At 38.2% G+C, this 25,844-nt stretch overlaps 1 protein-coding gene across 1 annotated transcript in view; it reads right to left on the bottom strand.

Moving 5' to 3' along the window:
- Nucleotides 1–22,951, bottom strand: part of DCK (deoxycytidine kinase) — a 30,242-nt gene extending 7,291 nt beyond the window's left edge. Inside the window, exons 1-3 of the mRNA XM_045986684.1 lie at nucleotides 22,574–22,951; nucleotides 17,662–17,777; nucleotides 838–1,031 (exon numbers count right to left, since the gene is read on the bottom strand). Of these exons, the coding sequence (XP_045842640.1) occupies nucleotides 838–1,031; nucleotides 17,662–17,777; nucleotides 22,574–22,664 (401 nt within the window). The 5' untranslated portion in view covers nucleotides 22,665–22,951. The remainder of the gene's footprint in view (nucleotides 1–837; nucleotides 1,032–17,661; nucleotides 17,778–22,573) is intronic.
- Nucleotides 22,952–25,844: the final 2,893 nt, after the last annotated feature.

The raw sequence follows: 25,844 nt of genomic DNA on the forward strand, positions 1-25,844 counted from the left end.
CAAAATACAATACAATCCTCTTCTCACTAATTTCTTTGTTTTAAAAAATATAATTTTTACAAGTATGTTATTTATGCTAATATGTAATGGGCTTATATTACTAATTTTAAATAAATTAGTAAATATTCTTTATATTCCTCAATCTTAATTTTTTTTAAAGATTTTATTTATTTATTTGACAGACAGAGATCACAGGTAGGCAGAGAGGCAGCCAGAGAGAGAAGGAGGGACGCAGGCTCCCTGCGGAGCAGAGAGCCTGATGTGGGGCTCGATTCCAGGACCCTGGGATCATGACCTGAGGGGAAGGCAGGGCTTTAACCCACAGGTACCCCCTCAATCTTAATTTTTAACAACATAAATATCAGTAAGACACAAAGCTCTTTGGGCTCTTCAATAATTATAAAGAATGGAAAGGGATCCTGTGACCAAAGTTTGCGAATATTTGTTTTGCACCAACTCTCTAGCTTAAAAGAATCCTTACATAAGCAGGGTAACTCTAAGGCCCCCTTAGAGATTTCTGATCTTGCTCAAGAAGTAAGTCTTGAATACAGAACCAGATTTAACCAGAGTAGATGAAAATTTTAAGAGGGTTGGAAGAAAAAAAACTTCTCCATAAATTGGAATGATATGGCTACCATCGTCCCCAAAGTCGCCATGGAAGCTAGCAATTATTAATGCTAGAACTTCCCTAATGCCATTATTACCAAACTGCTAAAGGCAATGTTCCATCTTTTACCCTCAACATAGCCTCTTACTCCTTTGATTACCAGAAACAGAAAAAAATTCCAGTTCCATGCCACTATTCTAGAATGACAAGTGCAAGACATTTATATATACCTGTCACTATATACAGATCGCTCAAAAAATAATACAGGTTTCTCTGCGTCTTTGAGCTTGCCGTCAAGACAGGCAAGCTGGGCTCGTATTCGACTGAGGCAGGCATAGGACTGGAAGGTAAAAGACCATCGTTCAGGTTTCTCATACATCATCTGAAGAACATTTCCACCACTTTCCTGAGATGTCGTCAGTTCCTATTTTGAATTTGAAAAAGAAACAAAAAGCAGAATTAATGCTCAATAGAGCTATTTAAATTTTTTTTAAGTTCAAAAAGAGAAGTTAGATAAATAAATGCATTGCAATTAGCAAAATCAAGATGATTAAGTCCTCTTCCTCCTGGTCTTTCCCATTGCAGTTCTCAGGTTGCCTGAGGTCTAGAAGAATCTGAAAGGCTGCTTAACCATCAGTTCTTTAGAGCTTTTCCACAAGAAGTCACAAGCTAAAAGCCTGTGGCAGAAAATACTCGTTTAGTCCTAAAATTTTGAATTAGTTGTCAATATTTATTTAACCCTTTTTCTTCTTTTAAGATGTTATTTATTTATTTGACAGAGAGAGAGCACAGCAGGAAGAGTGGCAGGCAGAGGGAGAGGGAAAGGGAAAAGCAGGTTTTCCGCTGAGCAGGGAGCCCAATGCCGGGCTCCATCCCAGGACTCGGGGAGAAGACCCGAGTCAAAGGCAGACACTTAACCAACTGAGCCACCCAGGTGCCCCAATTGTCGACATTTAAAAGCTAAATAATTTCACAAAATATATTTAGATTTATAACTTCTTTTTAAAAATGCAAAAACCACCAATAGCATTTTTCACAGAACTAGAACAAACAACCCTAAAACTTGTATGGAACCACAAAGACCCTGAGCAGCCAGAGCAATCCTGAGAAAGAAAAACAAAGAAAAATCATATTGACTCTGCGGCCTCAGGCACTTAGTAGTCTGTAAAGTTTTAGCAAACACCTTTTGCCCAAGTGATGGTTTACTAAACCTTTCTTGGCATATCTATAGATTGTGTATTGTTTCCTAGAAAAACCCAGAACCAAACCTTCTTCACAACCTCCCTCCCCCACACCAGGTTACCAATACGCAACCTCTGAGCACCCTGATAATGTCCGTAGCTGGCACCACTGAATCTGCACGCAATCAGGAAGTGTTGTAAACCACTGTGCTCCCTTTTACTGATTAACTGTCCTAAAGTTCCTTTAAAAATCTTTGGGCCAGGCAGAAACCCCAGACTTGGTTTTTGGACAAGAGTCCACCTTTTCCCCAGGTGGTGGATCTCCTGAATAACGCTCATATTCCTTTCCAGTCAGAACTCATCTCTTGAGTATTGGTTTTTCAAGTGATGAGCAGTTGAACTTGGGTCTTTTGGTAATAGTATCATAATCCTAGACTTTAAGATACACTACAAAGCTGTAGTAATCAAAACGGTATGGTACTGGCACAAAAACAGATACATAGATAAAAGGAACAGAATACAGAGCCCAGAAATAAACCCATGCTTATATGGTTAATGAACAAAGGAGATGAGAATATACAATGGGGAAAAGACCATCTCTTCAATAAATGGTGTTGGGAAAACTGAACAGCTACATGCAAATGAAGGAAATAGGACCACTTTCTAACACCATACACAAAGTAAACTCAAAATGGATTAAAGATTTAAATGTGAGACCTGAAACCATAAAAGCACCTAAAAGAGAACACAGGCAGTAATTTCTCTGACATCAGTCATAGCAACATCTTCCTAAATACATCTCCTAAGGCAAGGGAACAAAAGCAAAAATAAACTATCGGGACTACACCAAAATAAAAAGCTTTTGCAAAGCAAAGGAAACCATCAACAAAACAAAAAGTCAATCTACTGAATGGAAGAAGATACTGGCAAATGATATATCCATCTGATAAGGGATTAATACCCAAAATACATTAAAAAACTCACCTAACTCAACAGTATAAAAACCAATCTGATTTAAAAAATGGGCAGAGGACCTAAATGGACATTTTTCCAAAGAAGACGTACAGATGGCCAAAAGACACATGAGCAGATCATCAACATCACTCATTATCAGGGAAATGCTCATCGAAACCATGAGATATGACTTTGTACCTGTTGGAATGGCTAAAATCAAAAAAGATAGTAAGTGTTGGCAAGGATATGGAGGAAAAGGAATCCTCATACCCTACTGGTGGGAATGTAGATTGGTACAGCCACTGTAGAAAACAGTAAGGAGGTCTCTCGAAAAATTAAAAATAGAATAACCATAAGATTCAGTAATTCCACTACTGGGTATCTACCCAAAGAAAACAAAAACACTAATTCAAAAAAATATATGCACCCTTTTTTATTACAGCCTTATTTACAAATAGTCAAAATATAGAAAAAACCCGAGTGTCAACTGACAGATGAATGGATAAGGAAAATGTGATATATATAAAATATAAAAATATTTAAAAATCATAAAAATACATGTAGTGGAATATTACATACAGCCAAAAAAAGGATGTGGTTATGCTGTTTGTGACAACATAAATGGACCCAGAGGGTATTATGTTAAGTGAAATAAGTCAGTAAAAGGCAAATATATGATCTCACTCATATGCAGAATCTGAAGAAAAAAAAATGAATAAAAAGGTAAACAAAAAGCAGAATCAAATCTGTAAATACTGAGAACAAGCTGATGGCTGCCAGAGGAGAGGATAGGAGATGGGCAAAATGGGTATAGGGGAGTGGGAGATACATGCTTCTGGTTCTGGAATGAGTAAGTCACAGGAACACAGGGCACAGCATCGGGAATATAGTCAATGATAGTGTAAGAGTGTTGTATGGTGCCAGATGGTAGATACGCTTGTGGTGAGCACAGTGTAAGACAGAGTTGTGTTGAACCACTATGTTATACAGCTGAATTAATGTAACATTGTGTGTCAGCTACACTCAAATGAAAAAAATTTTTTTTTTAATGTGAGAACCAAGCAGTACTGTGCCTATAGTTCCTCTCAATAAAAATTACCTAGAACCAAATCACACATGCTTCCATTAGGTGGGACATACGCTCTCCAGTTGATCATCAGCCCCTGTCATTCCCTGTTGATTCTCACAACAGGCCTGACTCATTTGTTCAGCTACCTGACCCCGCTAGGTGTTTTAGGCCCCAATCTTCTAATAAAACAGAACAAATCCTCCCTAAAATTTTGTGATTTCATAATCATATAGTTGGAACCAATATTTTCAGTTTAAGAACATGTAGAATAAAAAAATAAAGTATAGTTGGAACCAATATTTTCAGTTTAAGAAAATGTAGAATAAAAAAATAAAGTAAAATCTCCGTAATCTTTTTTTTTTTTTTCTTCCCAAGAGTGAGATGGAGAGCATGAGCAAAAGGGGCAGAAGAAGAGAGAATCCTCAAGTAGACTCCATGCTGGGCATGGAGCCTGACATGGGGCCCAAACTCATGACTTTGAGATCATGATCTGAGCCAACACCAAGAGTAGGACACCAAACCAACTGTGCCATTCAGGTGCCCCAATCTCTGTAATATTATAAATGAATTTGAAGAAGCATCTGTAACTCATGATTTATTTTCCTTTCTACAAAATACAGTTTTCAAAAAAAACCCCAAAAAACAGTTTTCCTAGCTCCAACCACCAAAAGGTCTATAAACAATGACAAGCTTTTAGGAATAAACATAAATGTCACCCAGATTATGATCTCTAAATACCATTTCCCACTGAAAAAAATTAGTGTCACATACCTGATTCCATGCCTGAAGAAAGAAATGTAGAAGATGAGTTTAACACATCTTGCTCCAGGCAGCAAGTAAACTATCAAAATCTGCTGGGGTTGTACCACAGACAAGGGAGCCAATATGAAAGGGCTTCCACTTGTCAAGAAGATAGGCCCCTGGGGGCGCCTGGGTGGCTCCGTGGGTTAAAGCCCCTGCATTAGGCTCAGGTCATGATCTCAGGGTCCTGGGATCAAGCCCCACATCGAGCTCTCTGCTTAGCGGGGAGCTTGCTTCCCCCTTTCTCTCTGCCTGCCTCTCTGCCTACTTGTGATCTCTATCCGCCAAATAAATAAATAAAATCTTAAAAAAAAAAAAAAAAGATAGGAGCCTTTGAACATCTGAAAGGAATGGTGAATAGAAGGCAAAAAAATTATAAATTCATAATACTAAAGAAAACCAGAAAATGAAAAAAACCAAACTCTTGAATCATCTTTGGAGGTTTCTAGGTAACCAATTAATTATTCTGGAAATTTCTAGATATAGAGAAAAAATTATCCAAAATTTTATTCTGGTCCTTTGTATGCAAATATTATTTCAAATTAATGGAATAGATGAGGAAAGGATCTCCTTCGACTGAAGAATCTCAGCCAACAGCCTTGATTATTAGAATATCTATCACCTTTTCTAATACCAACTGATTGATTAGGGGCTCAATTAGCAATAGATCCTAAAATCATTAAAGAAGAGCTAATATAATGTATGAATTAGGCTGACAAAACCTAAACAAACCCCGGAAATGCAAGTCAGAACAGAGTGATTCTAACATCACAAAGGACATCCTCCTGGGGGAAGAAAATACACATCAGCACCTAAGAAGTCTAGCCAAAAAAGAATGCCAAATCTAATCAAAGCTCTAGAGATCTAACTACAAATTTACAGGAAATACAGAGATTGAGAAACATGTTAAACTATACCACAGAGATGCACTCAGCCAAGACCAGAATGACGGAAACTATATAAGAACAAATGACCCAGTTTCTTCAACTAATAAACTTCAAAGAAAAAAGAGGAAGAGGAACCAATAGATTAAAATTTGAAAGGCATATCAACTAAATATAATATGTGAACCTTGTTTGACTCTTGATATCAACAAACTGTAAGAAAATTATGAGACAAAAAGAGAAATATAAACACAAACTAGATGTGATGACACAGTAGAATTACTAATCTTTTAGATGCAGGCTGTTTTTTTAAAGAATCTTTTTTTCTAGAGTTTCTATTGAGTCCTTAATTTCTATAGCTAAATATATTATCTAGAACAGAGGTCATCGAAGTGTGGCCAGGGAATGCCTGAGAAGTCCCTGAGATCCTTGCAGGGGTCTATACCGAAAAAAAAAAAGTTTTTAATAATAAATGTGCCTTTTTCCATTCTCATTCTCTCATGAATGTATAATCTTCTTTTTTTCCTTTTTTTTTCTGAAGATTTTGTTTATTTATTTGACAGAGAGAGAGAGATAGAGCAGAAGTAGGGGGACAGCAGGAGAGGGAGAAGCAGGCTCCCCGCTGAGCAGCTCATCCCCAGGACCCTGAGATCATGACCTGAGCAGAAGTTGGATGCTTAACCGATTGAGCCAACCAGGTGCTCCAAATGTATAATTTTCTAGAAGCTAAGTAACACATGATACTGCAACAGTTTGAATGTAGAAACAGATGCGAGAATTCAGGAATAAGTCAAACATTAAAAGATGTGCAAAATGAGATATGCAAAAAATACATATGTATTTATATAATATTTAGATATGGAGACCATATATCCCACCTAGTGGAAGCATGGGGGACTTGGTTCTAGGAAATTTTTACTGAGAGGAACTAAAGGCACAGTACTGCTTTGTTTTCATATCAAAAATATTTGAGTATAGTTGACACACAATGTTACATTAGTTCAGCTGTATAGCATAGTGATTCAACACAACTCTGTCTTACACTGTGCTCACCACAAGTGTATCTACCATCTGGCACCATACAACACTCTTACACTATCATTGACTGTATTCTGTTCTGTGCCCTGTGTTCCTGTGACTTACTCATTCCAGAACCAGAAGCATGTATCTCCCACTCCCCTACACCCATTCTGCCCATCTCCTATCCTTCTCCCCATCAGCTTGTTCTCAGTATTTACAGATTTGATTCTGCTTTTTGTTTTTTATTCATTTGCCTTTCTCTGACTTATTTCACTTAACAATACCCTTTACCCACAAAGTTTTGTAATTAGATTTTTACATAGTCTGATTAAAGTAATATAAATTAGGGAATACCTAATTTAATATGTGGCTTTCTTTTTTTTTTAAGATTTTATTTATTTATTTGACAGAGAGAGATCACAAGTAGATAGAGAGGCAGGCAGAGAGACAGAGAGGGAAGCAGGCTCCCTGCTGAGCAGAGAGCCCGATGCGGAACTCGATCCCAGGACCCTGAGATCATGACCTGAGCCGAAGGCAGCGGCTTAACCCACTGAGCCACCCAGGCGTCCCAATATGTGGCTTTCTTTTTAAAGAGAGCTGGTATTATAAATGAATCTCTAGTTTGTAAAATATATAGGAAATAATTTTTAGCATTTGAGGACTGTCCATTGTCACTTCACTACTATGGTCATAGTCAATAAGTCCTACCGTTCCACACTTTCCAAATCAAAATAAAAGGATGAACAGAAAGAAGCCACCAATATTTCTTCCTCTTTGTGGCAATATTCTTTCTTTCTTTCACAGTAGTAGAATGTATTAGAATACTTTAATATCATATTAAGAAAGAAAAAACAAAACCCAGGACCTCCAGTTAAATTTGAATTTCAGATAAACAACAAATAATTTTTTAGTATAAGAACTCCCCTAATGGGGTGCCTGGGTGGCTCAGTGGGTTAAAGCCTCTGCCTTCGGTTCAGGTCATGATCCCAGTGTCCTGGGATTGAGCCCAGTATCAGGCTCTCTGCTCAGGGGGCCGCCCCTCTCTCTCTGCCTGCCTCTCTGCCTACTTGTGATCTCTGTCTGTCAAATAAATAAATAAAATCTTCAAAAAACAACAACAAAAAAAACTCCCCAAATACTGCATGTACTTTAAGTTAATATACAACAGCTTACCTTTCCAACCCAGTGGACTTTCATTTTTGTTTTCTTATTTAATTCTTGCACAAGCTTGATTTTTCCCATTATCACTCCCATCTTAATGATAAAGAAAAGTTTAGAAAAACTAACGTGCTTTCTAAGATTACATGGCTAAATCGTAGCTGAATTGGAGCTTATAAATATTTAGATTATATAGAAAATTTTATTGCAATAACATACAATGTCACTGAATTTTACCTACAATCTTATCATTAAGCATATGCTTCCCTTTTTAAACTTTTAAGCCCATTTTAGGAAGAAAAGTATAACCAATTCCAATTTCGTCTCTAAGGAAAAGGACAACCTCACATACAGTGGGATATGTCATTCTCACTTCCTAATATTCCCTTTCTCCAAATTCCAGTCACCCAACAATAATCCCTGAAAGTTTCAACACATACCAAATCAAACATATAAACCTGATGCTTCCATTTCCAGGAACCATACCCCATTATTATTAGTTCAACTGCAACCTCTTTAGCAAAGAGGAGCTTTTGTTCATAGTCCAGACAACCAGTAGGGAAAACAGCCTAGGAGAGAAGTCCTCCCTTTGTGAACTAGAAATGAGAATTTCCCTGCCTTCAGAAAACCAAGAATGAGCTCTGCCCTAACAGCTGATTATCTTGAATACTACTGTTTTTAAAAGAAAGGCATTTTATCCACCAGGTGCACTGTAGGGGCAAATAGTTATCGATAGTCCTAGACAAAAGGAGGAAATAAGGAGCTGTCTTCGTCCTTTGATGGGCAAAGGCAGCTTTCTCAGCCTCTTCTGTAATGTCAACCCATATAAAGATTCCCCCCAAAAGTCATAAAAAGTCTTTAATCTTGTACAGTAACTTTCAAGGAATAAAATATGATGGCTTAATTCCTATTCCAAATCCTAGTCCAAATAAACACCCCTGAACACTTCCTAGAAGTTCACGCTCAAAGTAGGTGGTTTTCCTCTGGGGGGAAAAAAAAATCCAGAAGTGTAAATATTGACCTCAAAGTTTCAGTTAAGAACTAAAAACCACACAAACACATGGCATTCTGAGGTAGAATTTAAATTACATACCGCAAACCACATATTAACTGAATCTTCTTCCCAAAATTGAAAAAAAAAAAAAGCATAAAATAGCAAGAAGCTAACTGTCAACAACAGGTCTGTTTAGAAAAACTCTCAACGGATAATGAACTGAAACAAAGGTGTAGTTTGTTGCCTTCCCAAACTGCTTAAAGAACAAATTTTTTAAGTTTCATTAAAAAGGCTTTGTTAATTTAATTATAAACTGACTTTCCATTTATTCAGCATCTCCAGGAGAAAAATGTTTCATACAAGTGAGTCTTTTCAACTAAGTGAAGTTTATCAACTTAACCACTTTTTTTATGTGGTTATTTTTATAGGGAGAAGACACTAGTATGTATTATATTTTCCTACCCACATAAGGATAGCATTTTGAAATTACTCAGTAACAGACACTTACTCTTAGACAACTTTATAAATTTATAAATACCAAGTGCTGGATTTATGAAAGAAATTAGCAATAGGGCACAAGCCTCCAATGTACACATAAAATATCAGGCACAAAGTATTCACATTGCTATTGAATCTTATACTAAATGAGCCCAAATTGGCATTAGTTTGCAGTTCTTGTCTATTTTTGTTTTTCTATTTCTTCCTTAGATGTCAGGTCATCGTTGTGGCCATCTCTTTGTAGTCCCTCCCTTGATAGCCCCTTCTAATCAGAAAATAAGCTTATTAGACTGTGTCAAAAGCATTAGGTAGATACCCTATGAAGAAACCACATTAATCTTAATGCATATTTTTGTGACCTCCATTTGGGCCACTCAAATGATTTGTTTCCTTCCTTTTTCTCAGTTTATTTGTGCATGCCTTATCCAGTACTTTTCACTACTACAAACATTCCTTCCTAAAAGAAAGGTAATTAAATGTTTTTTAAAGCATATTTCCATCATGTATTGTCATTCAAGCAGAGTTTGGCAAACATAAAATAATTTGGTAAACTTTTTACAATCAAAAAACGTTTTCACTTAACGAAACTTCTTTCCTGGATGTCAGCTACTCCCCCTCAAACAGGGTCTACGAGTAGACCAAAAAACATAAGCATAAACCTACAGTGTGAAAAAAAAAAATCAAAAACCTCCCATAAAACAGAAATGCCAGGTCACATTATATTTCCTTCAGTAATGACACCAGCTTTTAGGCACTTCCCCAGTTCTTCAGAAAGGTGGTAGATGATTGTGGTCATTTATTTTAAAGTAAATCAAATTCAAAAATAGCTTCAAGGGAAAGAAAGTGATACAAAGTAATGAAAAAAATGAAAAATAATAAAATGAAATAGAGCATTTAGGCCTTCTCCCTTTGTACATTAAATTAACCAGAATATTAATGAGTTACAGTTGATTTTCTGAGTTACAATTAATTTCATGATAGGTGCTAGCATTCGTTGGATAGCAAAGTAGACTCCAAGCTTAATCCTAACATCATCTAAAGAAGTTTTTTCATTCCACTAAAGGAATTACATATCTTTGATGCTAAAGTAGAGGGACAGGGTCATAGTGGTATCCACATATATATATGGAATTCTCTGTAGTAAAAATGTTAATTCAAAACAAAAAAATTTAAGTCTTAGACTAGTCTGCTCTATTCCTGGTTACATTATCCATGGCATGCTTTTATAAAATGAATGTGCTCAGGACTGTGAGCCAAAGGGCATATTTAAGTTTTTCTAATAATTTATTTTTTTGTCTCTTAGAAGTGGAAAATAGAGAATATCTGTTGAAGATCTCTTCCACATAAGTTAATTAAACTTGGAATCTTTGAGTTTAAGTTACATTAAAAAATAAACGTAAGGTACTCCTATTTAGAAATGTGTGTGTGGCAGACATTGCTATTCGTTCCCTAAAGTCACATCATTTTTCTTCCTGGACGCAAACTAAGTTTTATTTCCCAGCCTCCCTTGTAGTTAAGTGTGGCCATGTGACTCAGGTTCTAGACAATGGAAGTGGCAAAAACAATGAATACCATTTCCAGGCTTCACTCTAAAAACCTCTCAAATATGATGTTTCTCTCTTTCTCCATCAGCTAGAAGCAAAGCAAAGGACACCAAGACCCTAGATCACAAGTTCTTCAACTACAGCTCCAGGGCAGGGGTAACAAAGTATGGTCTCCATAACAGCAACATCAACATCACCTGGGAAATTGTGAGAAACGCACATTTTTAGCACCCACTCCACACCAGACCAAATAAATCAAAAACTGGGGGTAGGGCCCAAATATGTGATTAAACAAGTCTTCCAGGTCAGTCTAATAAACATTAACATTTGAACCACTGTTCTAGAGGTTGGAAGAGCCACAATTTCGAAAGCGTCTGGGTCCCTGAGTCACAGCATGGCATGTTACCCACCAAATTACCATGTTGCACTGTTCTCTGAGAAATAAAATTTTATTATTTTGAACTACAGAGATTTTAGAGCTCATTACAGCAGCAAATCTACCTGATACATACATTTAATAATATCTATTAGAAGTGAACTTGGTTCATCTGAAAAACACTTAGGATAAATTTGCTATGCACAGGGATAACAAAGTAGGTTACATATATATAACATACGCTTGTTATATAGTGAGAAGTTTGAAACTTTTTTGAAGAACTTAGAGGATATATGCTAGGTGAAATAAGCCAGTCACAAAAGTTCAAATACTGTGTGATTTCAGTTATATTAGGGTGTCTACAGTAATCAAATTCAGGAGTACCTGGCTGTCTCAGTGAATGGAGCATGCAACTCTTGATCCCAAGGTTGTAGGTTCAAGCCACATAGTGGATATAGAGATTACTTAAAAATAAAATCTTTAAAATTAAAAAATAAATAAAACCTTAAGACTAAGTTAATTAAAGTAGTCAAATTCATTGATATAAGAGAGAAAAATGGCAGTTCCCAAGGGTTAAGGGAAAGGGGCAAAGGAGAACTGTTTAATGAATAAAGTTTCAGTTCTACAAGATGAAAAGATTCTAAAGATCTGTTTTACAACATTGGAAATATACGTAACACTACTTAATTGTATATTTAAAAATGGTTAAGAGGGTAAAATTATGATATGTTTTTACCACAATGAAAATATTAATCACACAAGAAAGACTACACATCTCCTTTTATTTGGTTTTTCCAATACTCTTTTACTCTTTCCCAAAGTAATTCCAAAGCCTACTACATGAAACTGACTCATCACCCAATTATAAAAATAATAGGTAGTGCTCTAAAAACATAAATGCTTAAATTAAAACTAAATAAAAAATCTGCAGTACAATTTTACAGCTCTCAACATGTTAGTTGTCTGAATTTACACCAAATTAGAAAATTAACAGTAAAGCCAGGATATCATTTTCCAGTTTTTCAGGGTAATCTAAAAGCCCATACAAAATGTTTTCTTTTGATTCTATGCATGAGGTTTTGGAGACTACAAATTGCTGGGCTTTTTGTATGCAACTATGACTTTTCAGAATAAAATACATATTAAAATTTATCCAAAAAGACACTGTGTATCATCTTTACCAACTTGAGTGTAATTTTACCAGTTTTTTCCCCTATGAAAAGGACCCAGATTAAAAAAAATGTGAATACCTCGGGGTCAAATTATATTATGTAAAAGTTGAAAAGAATAGGGTGCCTGGGTGGCTCAGTTGGTTGAGCAACTGCCTTCGGCTCAGGCCATGATCCTGGAGTCCCGGTATCGAGTCCCGCATCAGACTCCCAGCTCCACAGGGAGTCAGCTTCTCCCTCTGACCTTCTCCCCTATCATGCTCTCTCTCTCACTCTCTCTCTCAAATAAATAAATAAAATATTTTGTAAAAAAGAATATCTCTAAAATGCAGCTTAGCTACATTTATTTTTAGAAATCTGTATTCTTGGGCCTCCTTAACCTCACTTTTGGAAATTTGTCTTAAATAACCCAGAATACAGAATTAATCACAAAGATGTTTATAACATTACTAAGCAAATAGCCTATCGTTCCACTATTATTAGAAATTTGTATATATAAGTACTGGTACATGCACAAAATAATTTAGGCTGCCATTAGAAATCATTTACAGGGCGCCTGGGTGGCTCAGTGGGTTAAGCCGCTGCCTACGGCTCAGGTCATGATCTCAGGGTCCTGGGATAGAGTCCCACATCGGGCTCTCTGCTCGGCAGGGAGCCTGCTTTCCCCTCTCTCTGCCTGCCTCTCTGTCTACTTGTGATCTCTCTCTGTCAAATAAATAAATAAAATCTTAAAAAATAAATAAATAAATCATTTACAGAATGACATTTTTAATTACCTTTGATATAAACATTATGAGGGGGGGAACAAAGCACGAAATTGTATATTGTTGTATACCAAGCAAGATCTGTAGTCTTCTCTAGGTAATAAAATTGTAGGCAAGTTTTATTTTCTTCCTTTGGTAATCTGTATTTTCTTAACTTCAATGAATGAACACGTATTACTTCAAACAATGAACATGTATAATATTCTTAAAAATTATATCTCCTCCCCCACCCATATTAGATATAGTAAATTATATCTCAACTGTACATAGGATACATGTAAGGTTGTGGGATAACAGATAAGTTTTACTCTGTTTCTGTCATTTATATCTGTAATTCTATAACACATGTCATGATAGAATACTTGATTATTTTGCAGAAAGCACAAATTATTGTCAAGATAAGTGAAAACCAGTAATATTGAGTAAAGATACAAAATCATTTATCTTTTAATTCCAATCTAAACTTTGTAAACAATGCAAAAGAGTTGAATTAAGTTCAATCAAAAAGATTAGAATCTACCAAACAAGGTAATCATAAAATAGCCAACAAATGTTACCAAGTGATTTCAGAAGGTATATGTAGAAGTACTTTATCAAGCAAGTACTTAACTGATTTTCAAGAATGACTTATCAAAATGCTATTATTTGAAAAACAAGTATATTTTATCCCTTCTTTATCATAGTTCTAATTAGTGGTAAGAAATGTTTGATAGAAGTAAATAAAATACTTTACAATTAATAACAAAGATCCCCTTGGACTTCAGCTTGATAAGAAAAACAAGACAGAGCAGAAATATGTTCCTAAGAATTTGTCCATCTCAAAAATAAGCTAAAAGTAACCAATTAAGTGAAAACTTTGGGCCTCAATAATAATATAAACCACCAAATAAAGGACTATTTGAAGCAAACCTTCAATTCAAAGATTGGCAATCTTTTGGGTGGCACCTTTAAAGATAATCTTACCCTGGGAGGGAAAGGAGGGAAGGCTATATAATCTTTTTAGGTACTCTGCCTCATTATTTTGCTAAAATTGGTGCAGTTTATCAATAGTAGAGCAACATTTCAGCCACTAGGTGGCAGGTAAAAAAAAAAATAAAACGGCTAAAAAACAAAACAAGCAAAGGATGCAGGTGCAAATTAAGTTACAGACTAGGTTAAGAGATCAAAGGTACCAACAAACCAACAACCCAACTCTTCCAGTTCTACAGCAACTGCCAAGAAGTGTGATTAAATGAAGAACATCCAAAGTAGGACTAGCCTTGCCAGGGTTGGGTCTGAAGACTATCTACTTCTCACTACTGATACCCTTCTAAGAAAATTGAGATTTGGACTGTGGGTGATTCACATTATAACGTCAAGGAAGCAACCAGAAATGAGTCTGGGGAAGAAGAGCTCAAAGATGGAGGAAGAAAATACCTTTTCTTGCGTGTAGTGGAGGAGTGGAATAAGAAGAAAATATCCAAAGATACACAGAACCCACCCATCACCCTCCTCACACTCCACAACCTTATCCCCAAAATACCATCCACACTGCCTGAAGTTCCACCTAGAAGTGCAGAGGACCAACAACATAAACAGACCCCAATATAGACACACAAATAAAACTATTCTCTAAGAATGTGCACCAATTAAAGTTATCAAATTTTAATACCATGGAGACACGACTAGATTACAGTAAACTGTATAATGAACATATTGGTTCATCCATATGGTAGTTATCGGAATCAATTTGTAATTCTGACTCCAGTACATGGGAAGAAAATGCCCCTAACCATGAGTACTGAATCTGTGAAACCAAGAGTCTTAAAACAGAGACAGTTGCATCAATCTGTCACAATCTGATGACATCAGTCGTTAAGACAATATAACTAATTCCCCTGGGTTCTGATTCTAACCTTAACAGACAACCTGCTTATTATACATTTGTCTTCCCATATATGCTAATGCAATGTTTTCAACCTCTCCTCTCCAACATAATTAAAAGGGTCAATATAAACCCAACACTAACAGTGATTCACTAAGGCAGTCATTTTTACCCAGGAGGCATTCCACATATTAACATTCCCAAGGGATTGTCTGTCATTTTATAAAATACCCTAAAACTCTGAGATTCTGAGTTCCTTCCACTGGCTGAGAATTATGGGTCTCCACAGAGAATATATTGACCTAATTCTGTGAATCTGATAATTACATTTTTCTCTACGAATTAAATGTTTCGGCATTTTGGTTTTTATAGATCAGTTTCTGCACCCCAGATTAATTACAGGTATACTGATAGGCAGAGATGTGCCTTTGATGTGCCAAAGAACCAGTTGTATATATTTAATATGAGTTAGAAGCTTACGACACTGAAACTAGAATGGGCCTTAAATGGAGGTCAACTAATCCAATTTAGTTTAACATTCTGTCAATGAAAAAAATCCCTTCTGTATTTCTCACATTGGTTTGGTTTGTTCTACTTCCTAACACCTGAGAATAACTAGACTGATAGTTTACTCCAGAAATGAGGAGGAAAGAGGTGTTTTTAGAATACATGTCTCTCATTTCTAAAGGTAAGCAAACCTGAGCAGGGCACTTCAGTGAAAGAGGCCACAAGACATACTCTGGGAGATAAAAATGCAGAGTGGAGGGAAGACTGAAGACTCAAAGGAAAATGACAACAGGACCTGAACAGGACTTCACAAAAGAAATCCAAATGGCAACTAAATTAATTAAATAAAGGAGCACAATCTCATTAGCAATTAAAAAAAACACAAATTAAAAACATAAAATATATTAAACACCCAAAAGAAGGACAAAAATTAGGAAGCTGGATAATAACCACTTTGGAAAACAGGCGTCATACAAAGAACCCACCAACGAGGGATTTTACTTCTTATTCCCAGAGAAACTCTTTTATGTGTACACCAGGATTCATGTTCATAACTGGGTTGTTCATATAGAAACTAAACTAGAAATCACTCAAAAATTGATCAAAAGTATAGAGCAGACAGGTAGTGATATATGAACACAACTGAATACTGTATGGCAATGAAAATGCACAAACTGCAAATGTATGCAAAAATATAGACAAATTTCATAGACTTAAAAAAAGCAAGAGGAGAGAGATTGCAAACAGTTGATTTCATTTATATAACATTCAAAAACAGACAAAACTAAATTATATTTCTCAGAGATATGTTCACATATGGTGAAATTATTTTTAGAAAGCAGAAGTATTATTGCAAAAGTTATGTGATGTGATTGATTACACCTAGCAGAGTTATCCTAGGAAAGAGATACTATGACCTAAGGACAAACAGGGACTTCTAGAATATCAGTAATATTCTATTTCTTGACCTGGCTGATGATTAGCTTTCCAGTTGTTCTTCAAACTATACATAGGTTTCCTATAATTTTCTATAATAGTTATATCATGCGTCATAAAAAAATTGTGGAAAGAAGCAAATAAATGTACCCACTTTAAAGTTCTACTTAAGGCTAATCTTGCCTTTCCCCACAGACCAGACTGAAATATCAATTTCTCAAGAAAATGGAGACCATATGGAAAAGAAGTCCCTTCAAGATGTAATCCTAGGTTATTCTAAGGATCAGAGTGCATTAAGCTCCACCCTTAAAGTTAACTATGCTTGACAAATCAGTGTGAGACATATTTTTTATTTACATTTTAAATACTCAATTAATATTCCCAGATCCCTTTATACCAACAGCTAAACTTGAAAAAACAGACATTTTTGTTCAATCCTCTATCTTCCTCTATTCTAACAAAGTTTATAGAACACATTTCCATTTTGAAGATTTCTGCTATGCTGCTTTCAATTTCAAGTCTCATTTCTCCAGAAATGAAAGTCTTAGCAATCAGATCTCTTTCCTTTATACGCATACAATAAAAAATATTGTTATAAAAAAATGAAAGTTTTTTGCAATGTAGAATGGAAAGTGCTGGGAAATTAACCATTGTGTCGAGGGTGGAAGTCTGGCAAGAATGAAAAGTACAAAGGAATAAGAAGATAAATCTTCTCACTAATACAAAAGGTTCAAAAAGTAAACTAATAGGGATGCCTGGGTGGTTCAGTTGGTGAAGTGTCTGCCTTAGGACCAGGTCAGAATCCCAGAACCCGGGATCAAGTCCCAGATGGCCAGCGGCATCTGTGGGGGTGTAGGGAGCCTGCTTCTCCCTCACCTCCCCACTCATGCTCTCTCAGTCTCTCTCTTTCAAATAAATAAATAAAATCTTAAAAACAAAAAAAGGTAAACTAATAAAATTAAGTTACTGGATAGTTTGTTAGGTCTTTGTTTTCCTGTTCACTAGTTTTTAAACAAAATGTAATATCTACTCAAGGAATTTAATTTGCAATTAGATATTTTTAACTTTTTAATTAATTTTTTAAAACTCTTAAAATTCTACTTAGATGCAATGAGTACATAAATCTTGAGTGCATAGCTCAATGAATGTTTATACACACATACACACACACACACACACACACACACACACACACATCCATGTATGAAAATGAAGATACAGACTTAAAGCTAGATTTGAAAATTTTATTAGGAAAAAAAACCCCAAAAGGTTAAATACCACTGGTCCTCTAAAGCAAAAGAAATTTCTTTTATTTAGTTAATTTTGTTTTCATACCTCACAGTCTCCTTGGGCATTCTGAACATTGCACCACCTGGCAACAGGTTCAGGAACCACTTCCCAATCCTCACAGACCTGCTTAAGGATATTCACGAATGTTGTCTTCCCTGAAGCTGTTGTAAGAGGAAAAGAAAATTGAAGAAGGAGACTTAGGGAAAAAAAAGTCAAAATAGTCATCAACTTTTTCAAAATTTATACCAGCAAAAATACAAAAAACAAAAATATTCAATTTCTTAAACTTTCTCTTTAGATTTGTTTTAATAAAAACTAAAAGGATCCCTACCACTTGTATTAGGCACATTTGTTATTGTTTTTAGCTTATCAAGGCTATGGAACAGAAGAATTTAAAACCTGGTGAAACTGTAGGCAAGGTGCTACGGCAGGAAAAAAAAAAATCCTAGTCCTAGCCTCACTTTCCTTAACCAAGTAATTAGAGATAACTGTGGGAAATGGTTAAGGCTATTTTTCCATTTAATTAAATATGTGATCTTGGGCAAGTCATTGAATCTCTCTGAGCCTGTTTCTTCATAATACAAGGGAAATAATAATACCCTCTTTATGGAAACTGTTGTGATAAACAAGCTATGACTATAGTGACAATCATTATAGGCTCTTGCCTCTTCAAAATTTTTCTGTCTACTGGCTCTATTCTCTCAGTTTACAAACTTAAATCCTTCCCATCTAAAACCAACTTAGAAACAGCCAAATGAACTATAAAATCAATATAAAGATGTATCCAATATCCAGAGTTTTACAATGAGAATCAGTATGATTATATGACACTAACTGTATAACTACACAACATTAAGCCAAGTACCCAACAGAAATTATAAAAACATTTTTATAAAGACCCTTATAAGGAATAGCCATGCTTTCTCTACCTCACTTTCACAGTTCTATGCACTTATCCAACCCTTTAAAAAATAAAAAAAAGTTGTATGTACTTTGCTTCTCCCTGATCATTCACTAGCTTCTGAGACACCTATAGGGAAATAGTTCACATATGATCAGAACATATTAATTCACTATTTTTATATTACTTGGAAACACATTTAACAGTAGGGAAAAGGAAAAGTCTTGACCTAGACTTCAACAGGGTGTAGCAACACTCCTAATGAACACCCCACCCTTCCTATCTGAAGTCACCAAATGTGTTTATATTAGACATCTCTGGTCAACATAATGTGCTCTCTCTTTTTCTCTCCATATGTATATAAAAATACACACACAGATTAAAATATAAAAAAGCACCTTCTGCAAGCTTAAAAGGAAAGGTTCCACATCCTTATAAATGGGATCCAAAGAGGGCAAAAAGAACTTACTTTTGACTTGAATAACTAACTATATTCAAATCTAGGACATTACACAAGCAATAGAAAAGAAGAAAACAGAAGACTTTAAAAGATCACACATAGAGGGACACCTGGATAGCTCAGCTGGTTGAGTTTCTGACTCTTGGTTTTGGCTCAGGTCATGAACTCATGGGTCATGAAATCAAGCATCGTGTCAGGATCCAAGCTCAGCTCAGCTGGGAGTCTGCTGAAGATTCTCTCCCTCTGCCTCACCCCTCAGTCTCTCTCTCAAATAAATAAATTCTTCTTTTTTTTTAGAAGATCACACATAGAGCAAAAAAAAAACAGGGACAGAAGGAAGGGAATCAATAAGAAGGTAACATAGAACAGAGAACTGCTGAGAAGCAACACACAAAGTCATATTATATTATCATCACAGGAAAGGGGAAAAAGTTTTGAGGATAAACTAGATGACCATTAGATTTAATCACAGGAAAAAAGATTGGTGACAACAGATTTCAAATGCAGCATTTAGTATGGTAAGCAGAAGCATATAAATGATCACTGGACATTCACTGAACTAGATGGAGGAAGGAAAGGAAAACATTATGTTCAGAAAGAGAATCCAATCAGACACCCAGGTGGTTCAGCCGGTTAAGCATCTGCCTTTGGCTCAGGTCATGATCCCAGGATCCTGGGACTGAGTCCCACTGGGATCCTGGGATGGAGTCCCACATTGGGCTCCTTGCTTAGCGGGAAGCCTGCTTCTCCCTCTGCCTTCTGCTCCCCCTTCTTGTGTTCTCCCTCTCTCTGTCTAACAAATAAATAAATAAAACCTTAAAAAAAAAAAAAAAAAAAGAAGGGGCGCCTTGGTGGCTCAGTGGGTTGAGCCTCTGCCTTCACTCAGGGTCCTGGGATCGAGCCCTGCGTCAGGCTCTCTGCTCTGCAGGGAGCCTGCGTCCCCCTCTCTCTGCCTGCTGCTCTACCTGCTTGTGATCTCTCTGTCAAATAAATAAATAAAATCTTTAAAATAAGTAAATAAATGATTTTTTTTAATTTTTAAAAAATAAATTAAAAAAAAAAAAAGAGAATCCAAAGAACACATTAAAAAAATCAGGCATCAGCCAGAGCCTGAAAGCATTCAAAGCTAGAACATTCAGCTTTCTTCTGACATGCCTACAAACAGAAAAATTTCATGTGGTCATACTCTAAAATTTTAAGAGCAAAAACAGTTATTCTTTAAAATCATTCTTTAGTTCAAGCAGAGTAACAATAGTTACCTGTTGTTCCAATCAGATTAATATCTAGTTCCTTAACTTCGGGGGGAAAGTAGGGAGCTAGAAAATAAGCCAATTATAAATTAATATTCTATGAAAGCAAAGGAGAACAAGGATCAAAGACACCGAGGTTAATACTTTAAAAAGTCATGGGACCTAACAGAATTACTAATGCCAAGCAGGTATTATGATGCCAAAAATCATCTATACAAACTATTAAGATGAGAAGAAGCAGGTAAGGCCTCCATAAATCTAACACAAGGGCGTATTTTAGTAACAAAGAGCGTGAGAAGTTACATGAGTATAAAACTAAAATGACCAGTTGAAGTTCAAATTCTAGGAATCACAAAATAATCTTCTACGCACATATTAGCAATTTGTATATTTATACTTCTTTGGGTCTTGCAAATAAGGTGGAAGGACAGAAACAACAGTGCTAGCACATTAACAGCAACTAACAAAGTCTCAGTGTCAGAGAAACAGTAAGTGGTAAGGAACACAATCCATCTAAATAGCAAATTGTTATCTTACAGAAACACAGGACCAGTGTTCCCAGATCTTCACATATTTTAAGAAATGTCAAGAATCTAGATGTTCAAAAGAAATCTCGAAAAACTAGCAATTCATTAATTTCTTTTTTTTTCCCCAACTCTATGTGAGCCACTGTTGTGCAAATCCAAGACACCAGTTTGCAAGTCCTTCCAGTGTAGGTAATGGAGAAATTAGAGAATTTTAAGTAGGGGATAACACAATTAGATTTGCATATAGAAAGTCTGCTCTGGAGCTAGTTAAGAGAAATTGGAGATGGGGTGACATATTGGGAAATTATTTCAGGTGCTGGGAAGATTAAAGATGCTTGGGGAGTAGTAACTTTCTAGATATGCTATGTTGCTGAACTGGATTTAAGAAATGGAAGGGGATTAACTCATTGTGGTATTGATCTAAAGCTTGTTCATTTAAATTGTCCTTTGAAATGGCTTTGTTCAACCACTTTCTCCTTTATATATGTTCTTTTTTATCCAATATGGAGCTATGGGGAATCCTACTAGTAAACATTCAACTTCAAAGAACTTATCCTAAGAGGAAATGAGAGTCTATTAAAGGGCTCTTTTCCACTGGTGCCTGAATACTGGAGCAATGCAACAAGATCTCGTCTTTAAGAGTGTGTTCAGCTATTTTCTACTCCTTGGAATGCAGCTAGAGCATTTGCCCCATCTTTTTAAAGAAGTACAAGAGTTTTGAATGCAGTAAGAATTAAAAAAACATTTGCTGTATGCATGAATGACCAGTACCCAACTTGGAGCCAAAAAAATTCTATCAGAACAGGAAGTGCCAGGCATAGGTTTCCTGTGGTAGGAAACACAGAAGAATTTAAGTTCAGATGCACCTTGCAAAATGACATGCATGGTATATTCCGCCCTCATCTGGGTTAGGAATAGAAACATGTGGGTCTTTCAATCATAAACCAATGTTTTACCTGGATGTGGGGCAAGGGTGAGGGATGCCATGATATTAAGATCATTAAAAAAAACTCTCTCCTTTTCTCTTTCGTTGTACTGGAATGTTTAGAGCCATTTTATCCATAACCGTTACAACTGAAACCATCCAAATGTTCCCAGCTGGGGAGAGAGAAACTGCGGTATATCCATGCACTGGAATACTACTCGGCAATGAAAGAGAACAGATACAAACAATACGCTAAAGTAAAAGCAGCATCGTGCTAAATAGAAGACGCGAGACCACAAGAGGCTACATACTCTGTGAGTCCATCTATATGACATTCTGGGAAAAGACAACACTTAGCGGGACAGAAGCCCAATCAGTGGTTGCCAAGGGGTAGGAGTGCAGAGGTTGCTGACTGCGGAAGAGCACCAGGGAGTGTTCTGAGGTGATAAACATGCACAGCATTACGTGTCTGGCATACCTCATTGAAGAGGACACCTAAAAAAGGATAATTTAATGTACATAAATCACACCTCAAGAACACACACACACACCCAATACAAAAACAAACCCAAGAACAGCCCTTCCCTTCGCACAATCCCAACAAGGGGAGGAAAACTGGCCCAAAGTGCACCTTCACGAGGCCCGAACGCTGTGGAGCGCACGGCCCGCGGCCCGAGGCCGCCGCCAACTCCCCGGGACGGGGCAGAAGCTAGGCAGGGCAGGGCAGGGTCGGAAAAAACTTTCGGAGCGAAGGGAATTCGAGGCCGCGTCCGCATCCACACAGCCGGGCTGGAAGAAGGCCCTCACTGAGGAGCCGCAGAGATGCAGGGAAGGGCAGCTGCCGCCGCCGCCGCGGCTCCCCCTGCTTTGGGAACGTTTCCCGAGGCTCCTTACCGATGTTGCCTTCGATGGCAATTTTCTTGACGCGGGTCCCCTCAGAGCCGGTCGCGGGAGATGGGCAGCTCCTCTTCGGTGGGGTGGCCATTCTGGTCTCGCGGCGGCCCGGAGCGCAAGCAGGGGGGCTGGGAAGTGGCCACAGGGGCGCGCGCCACTGCCGAACGTGAGCTGACGCGCAAGCTGAGCTCCCGCCTGCAGCAGGTCCTCCAGCCGGCGGGTCCCGGGGTTTGATTTTGGCGCGCGGAGGCCGCGGCGGATGGGGGCGGGACGGGGGCGCGGCCACCCGACCCGCCGGGAAGCCACGCCCCCTCCCTCTTCCCGGCTGGCGGAGCTTCTCGCGGCCCCTCGCCTTGGACGCCGCGGGCGGGGCCCCTGCGTGCGCGCCCGGCACGTCGGGTTACGCGGGGGCACGGGGCGGGGCGGCGCACGCAAGGGCGCGCCTCTTCCCGGAGTCGGGGTGGAGGTTCCTGAGACCTGTGGGACAGGGGTGACCGCCGAAGACAGAGGCTGAGCGAGGGCAGGCGGTGCCACCCGCCTTCATCGCCAGGAGTGGGCCGGCCGCAACTTTGAAGAACTGGCCTCTCCAGTGCGGCCTGTGGAGACAGAGCGACTGGAACACAGCTGGCTGGGAAGCCGTGTGCGGTGCAAAACCACAGGGCTTCCCGTGCCCTCAGCCTGGAGGACAACCGTCCTGCTGAAGTGCCGCTGGGCATCCCAGCCCTGAGGAGATGTAGGGCACTGGTGATGCGTGCCAGGCACTGTTTCGAGAGCTGATCTTGAATTAACCCGCAGTTAGTGTCCAGTGCGGGAAATCCCCACCATTAGCCCGATTTATCAGTGAGGAAACGCACCGAGAAGCTACTCGTTCGAAATATCAAAAGCAGTGAGTGGATCTGACACAGGAATGCATGCAGTCAGGCGCCACTCCACAGCAAGCTTTTCCGGATGTCAAACCCCTCTCCATCTGTGTCCCATTTATGTTGAAAGAGAATATGCCACCCCAAAATATGCACTATGACATTATTTCAAAATAAAGGACAAGGACACTCTGCCCCTCCTTTCTCCCCACTAAAAGCAGATCAATCTGTGTGAAAGGTATCCTCCCTGTACCAGGAGAGCAGAAGGCCTCCTTATCACCAGACTGGGAATTCAGGGCCAGAAAGTAGCCTTGCTACTTCACCAATTTATTACCCCAAATCCAAACCCCATTTGTCTTGTCAATTCTAATTTGTCTAAGATTAAATGACCTACTTTGCTCATTACTTTGTATGTAGCTCCTATATATATACACACATAATGAAATTTGGTTTCCTCCTATGAATCTGTCTTGTGTCAATATGATTATTAGACCGGGCAAAGAACTTAGAAGGGTAGAAGAAAAATTTTCTGCCCCTACAATGCTATATAGAAGTTGCCACGCTGGGTAGGTTTCTGTACCCATGACTATAGACAGCTTAATTTTGCATGCCCTACACCTGGCACATAGTTAACAACTGCTAATTTTTTTTTTTTTAAAGATTTTATTTATTTATTTGACACAGAGAGATCACAAGTAGGCAGAGAGGCAGGCAGAGAGAGAGAGGAGGAAGCAGGGTCCCTGCGGAGCAGAGAGCCTGATGCGGGGCTCGATCCCAGGACCCTGAGATCATGACCTGAGCCGAAGGCAGCGGCTTAATCCACTGAGCCACCCAGGCGCCCCACAACTGCTAATTTTTGAATGCACACCTATGTGCCATGAACTCTGATAAAAGACTCATCTAGCTGGGAACAGATGTAGTGTAGAAACACCCAGAATTCATTTTTAATCTTGGTAAAGATCTGCTAAACTCACTACCCAGTCTAGAAGTTCCTGAGTTAAATGGTCTATGGAAACCAAAGGCCCTGTTACTCTGTTTTTACCTTTCAAATACCAAGACATGAAATGTGTCTTAATGGTAGAGTCAGAAGGGGTGTAAACAGTGAATCCATTCTAAGAAATAGAAGGCAGAAATTAAAATGTGAATTCATGGGGAACTCTAGAATGAAAACAGCAAAAATCATTCTTTGTTAACATCCCTGTAATTATTTTGCTGTTATTATGTTTATTACTTTCATTTATCCCCCTAGTGATTATCAGCAGGATCGCTGAAATGAAAAAGCCTCAACACTTGTCATCAGGGATGGCAAGGAAGCCCTGGAATCCATGGAGTGTTATATTCCACACCCAAGCTTAGAAAACCCATGAAATGGTAAAGATACTGGCTGTACTTAAGAGTCAGGCAGGGTGAGGGAGACCTTCAAACAAGAGGAAAGTAGAAGACAAGAAATTCCATATGGATCTGATAAAGATGTTTAGAGTTGAGAAGTAGGAATACCCAAGTGTGATTTCCACAAAAGAAAAGTAGTATAATGCTGAGATTGAGAGGTTTAAGCAGTGGAAAATCAAAGACTGGGTTCAGATTCCAGCTCTGCCAGATTCTGGGCTGTGAGAACTTGAGTTCTTCAAAGCTTAAAAGTGTTCCTTAAGGGGCGCCTGGGTGGCTCAGTGTTGGTTAAAGCCTCTGCCTTTCGCTCAGGTCATGATCCCAGGGTCCTAGGATCGAGCCCCGCATCGGGCTCTCTGCTTGGCAGGGAGCCTGCTTCCTCCTCTCTCTCTCTGCCTGCCTCTCTCCCTACTTATGATCTCTATCTGTCAAATAAATAAAATCTTAAAAAAAAAAAAAAGTGTTCCTTAAAAACACGAGTAGATGGGGGAAAGAGGGAAACCTAGCTTTCTTGGCATCAGATTCAGCATAACTTACTATTTTCCTAAATAACCTTTGGATAATGCAAGAAAGAGGTAAGAGAAAAGCAATTTTAAAAAATATCCTTGATTTTGGGGGTGCCTGGGTGTTTCAGTTAAGCACCAAACTCATAGTTTCAGCTCAGGTCGTGATCTCAGGGCCCTGATCTCAGAGTTGTGATATCAAGCCCTGCATTGAGCTCTGGACTTGGGTCAGAGTCCGCTTGAGATTTTTTCCTCTCTGTTCCTCCCTCTGCTTTCTCTAAAATAAATAGTATCTTAAGGAAAAAAAACAAAACAAAACAAAAACCTCCTTGATTTTTATCCACAACTCCTTATCTGAAACCCTTGCAGCCAGATGTTTCAGAATGCAAAAATTTGGGGGACGCCTGGTGGCTCAGTGGTTTAGCCTCTGCCTTCGGCTCAGGTCATGATCCCAGGGTCCTGGGATCGAGCCCCACATCAGGCTCCCTGCTCAGCGGGGAGCCTGCTTCCTCCTCTCTCTGC

This window comes from Meles meles, chromosome 2 (assembly GCF_922984935.1).
Source record: "Meles meles chromosome 2, mMelMel3.1 paternal haplotype, whole genome shotgun sequence".
In the NCBI taxonomy this organism is placed as follows: domain Eukaryota; kingdom Metazoa; phylum Chordata; class Mammalia; order Carnivora; family Mustelidae; genus Meles; species Meles meles.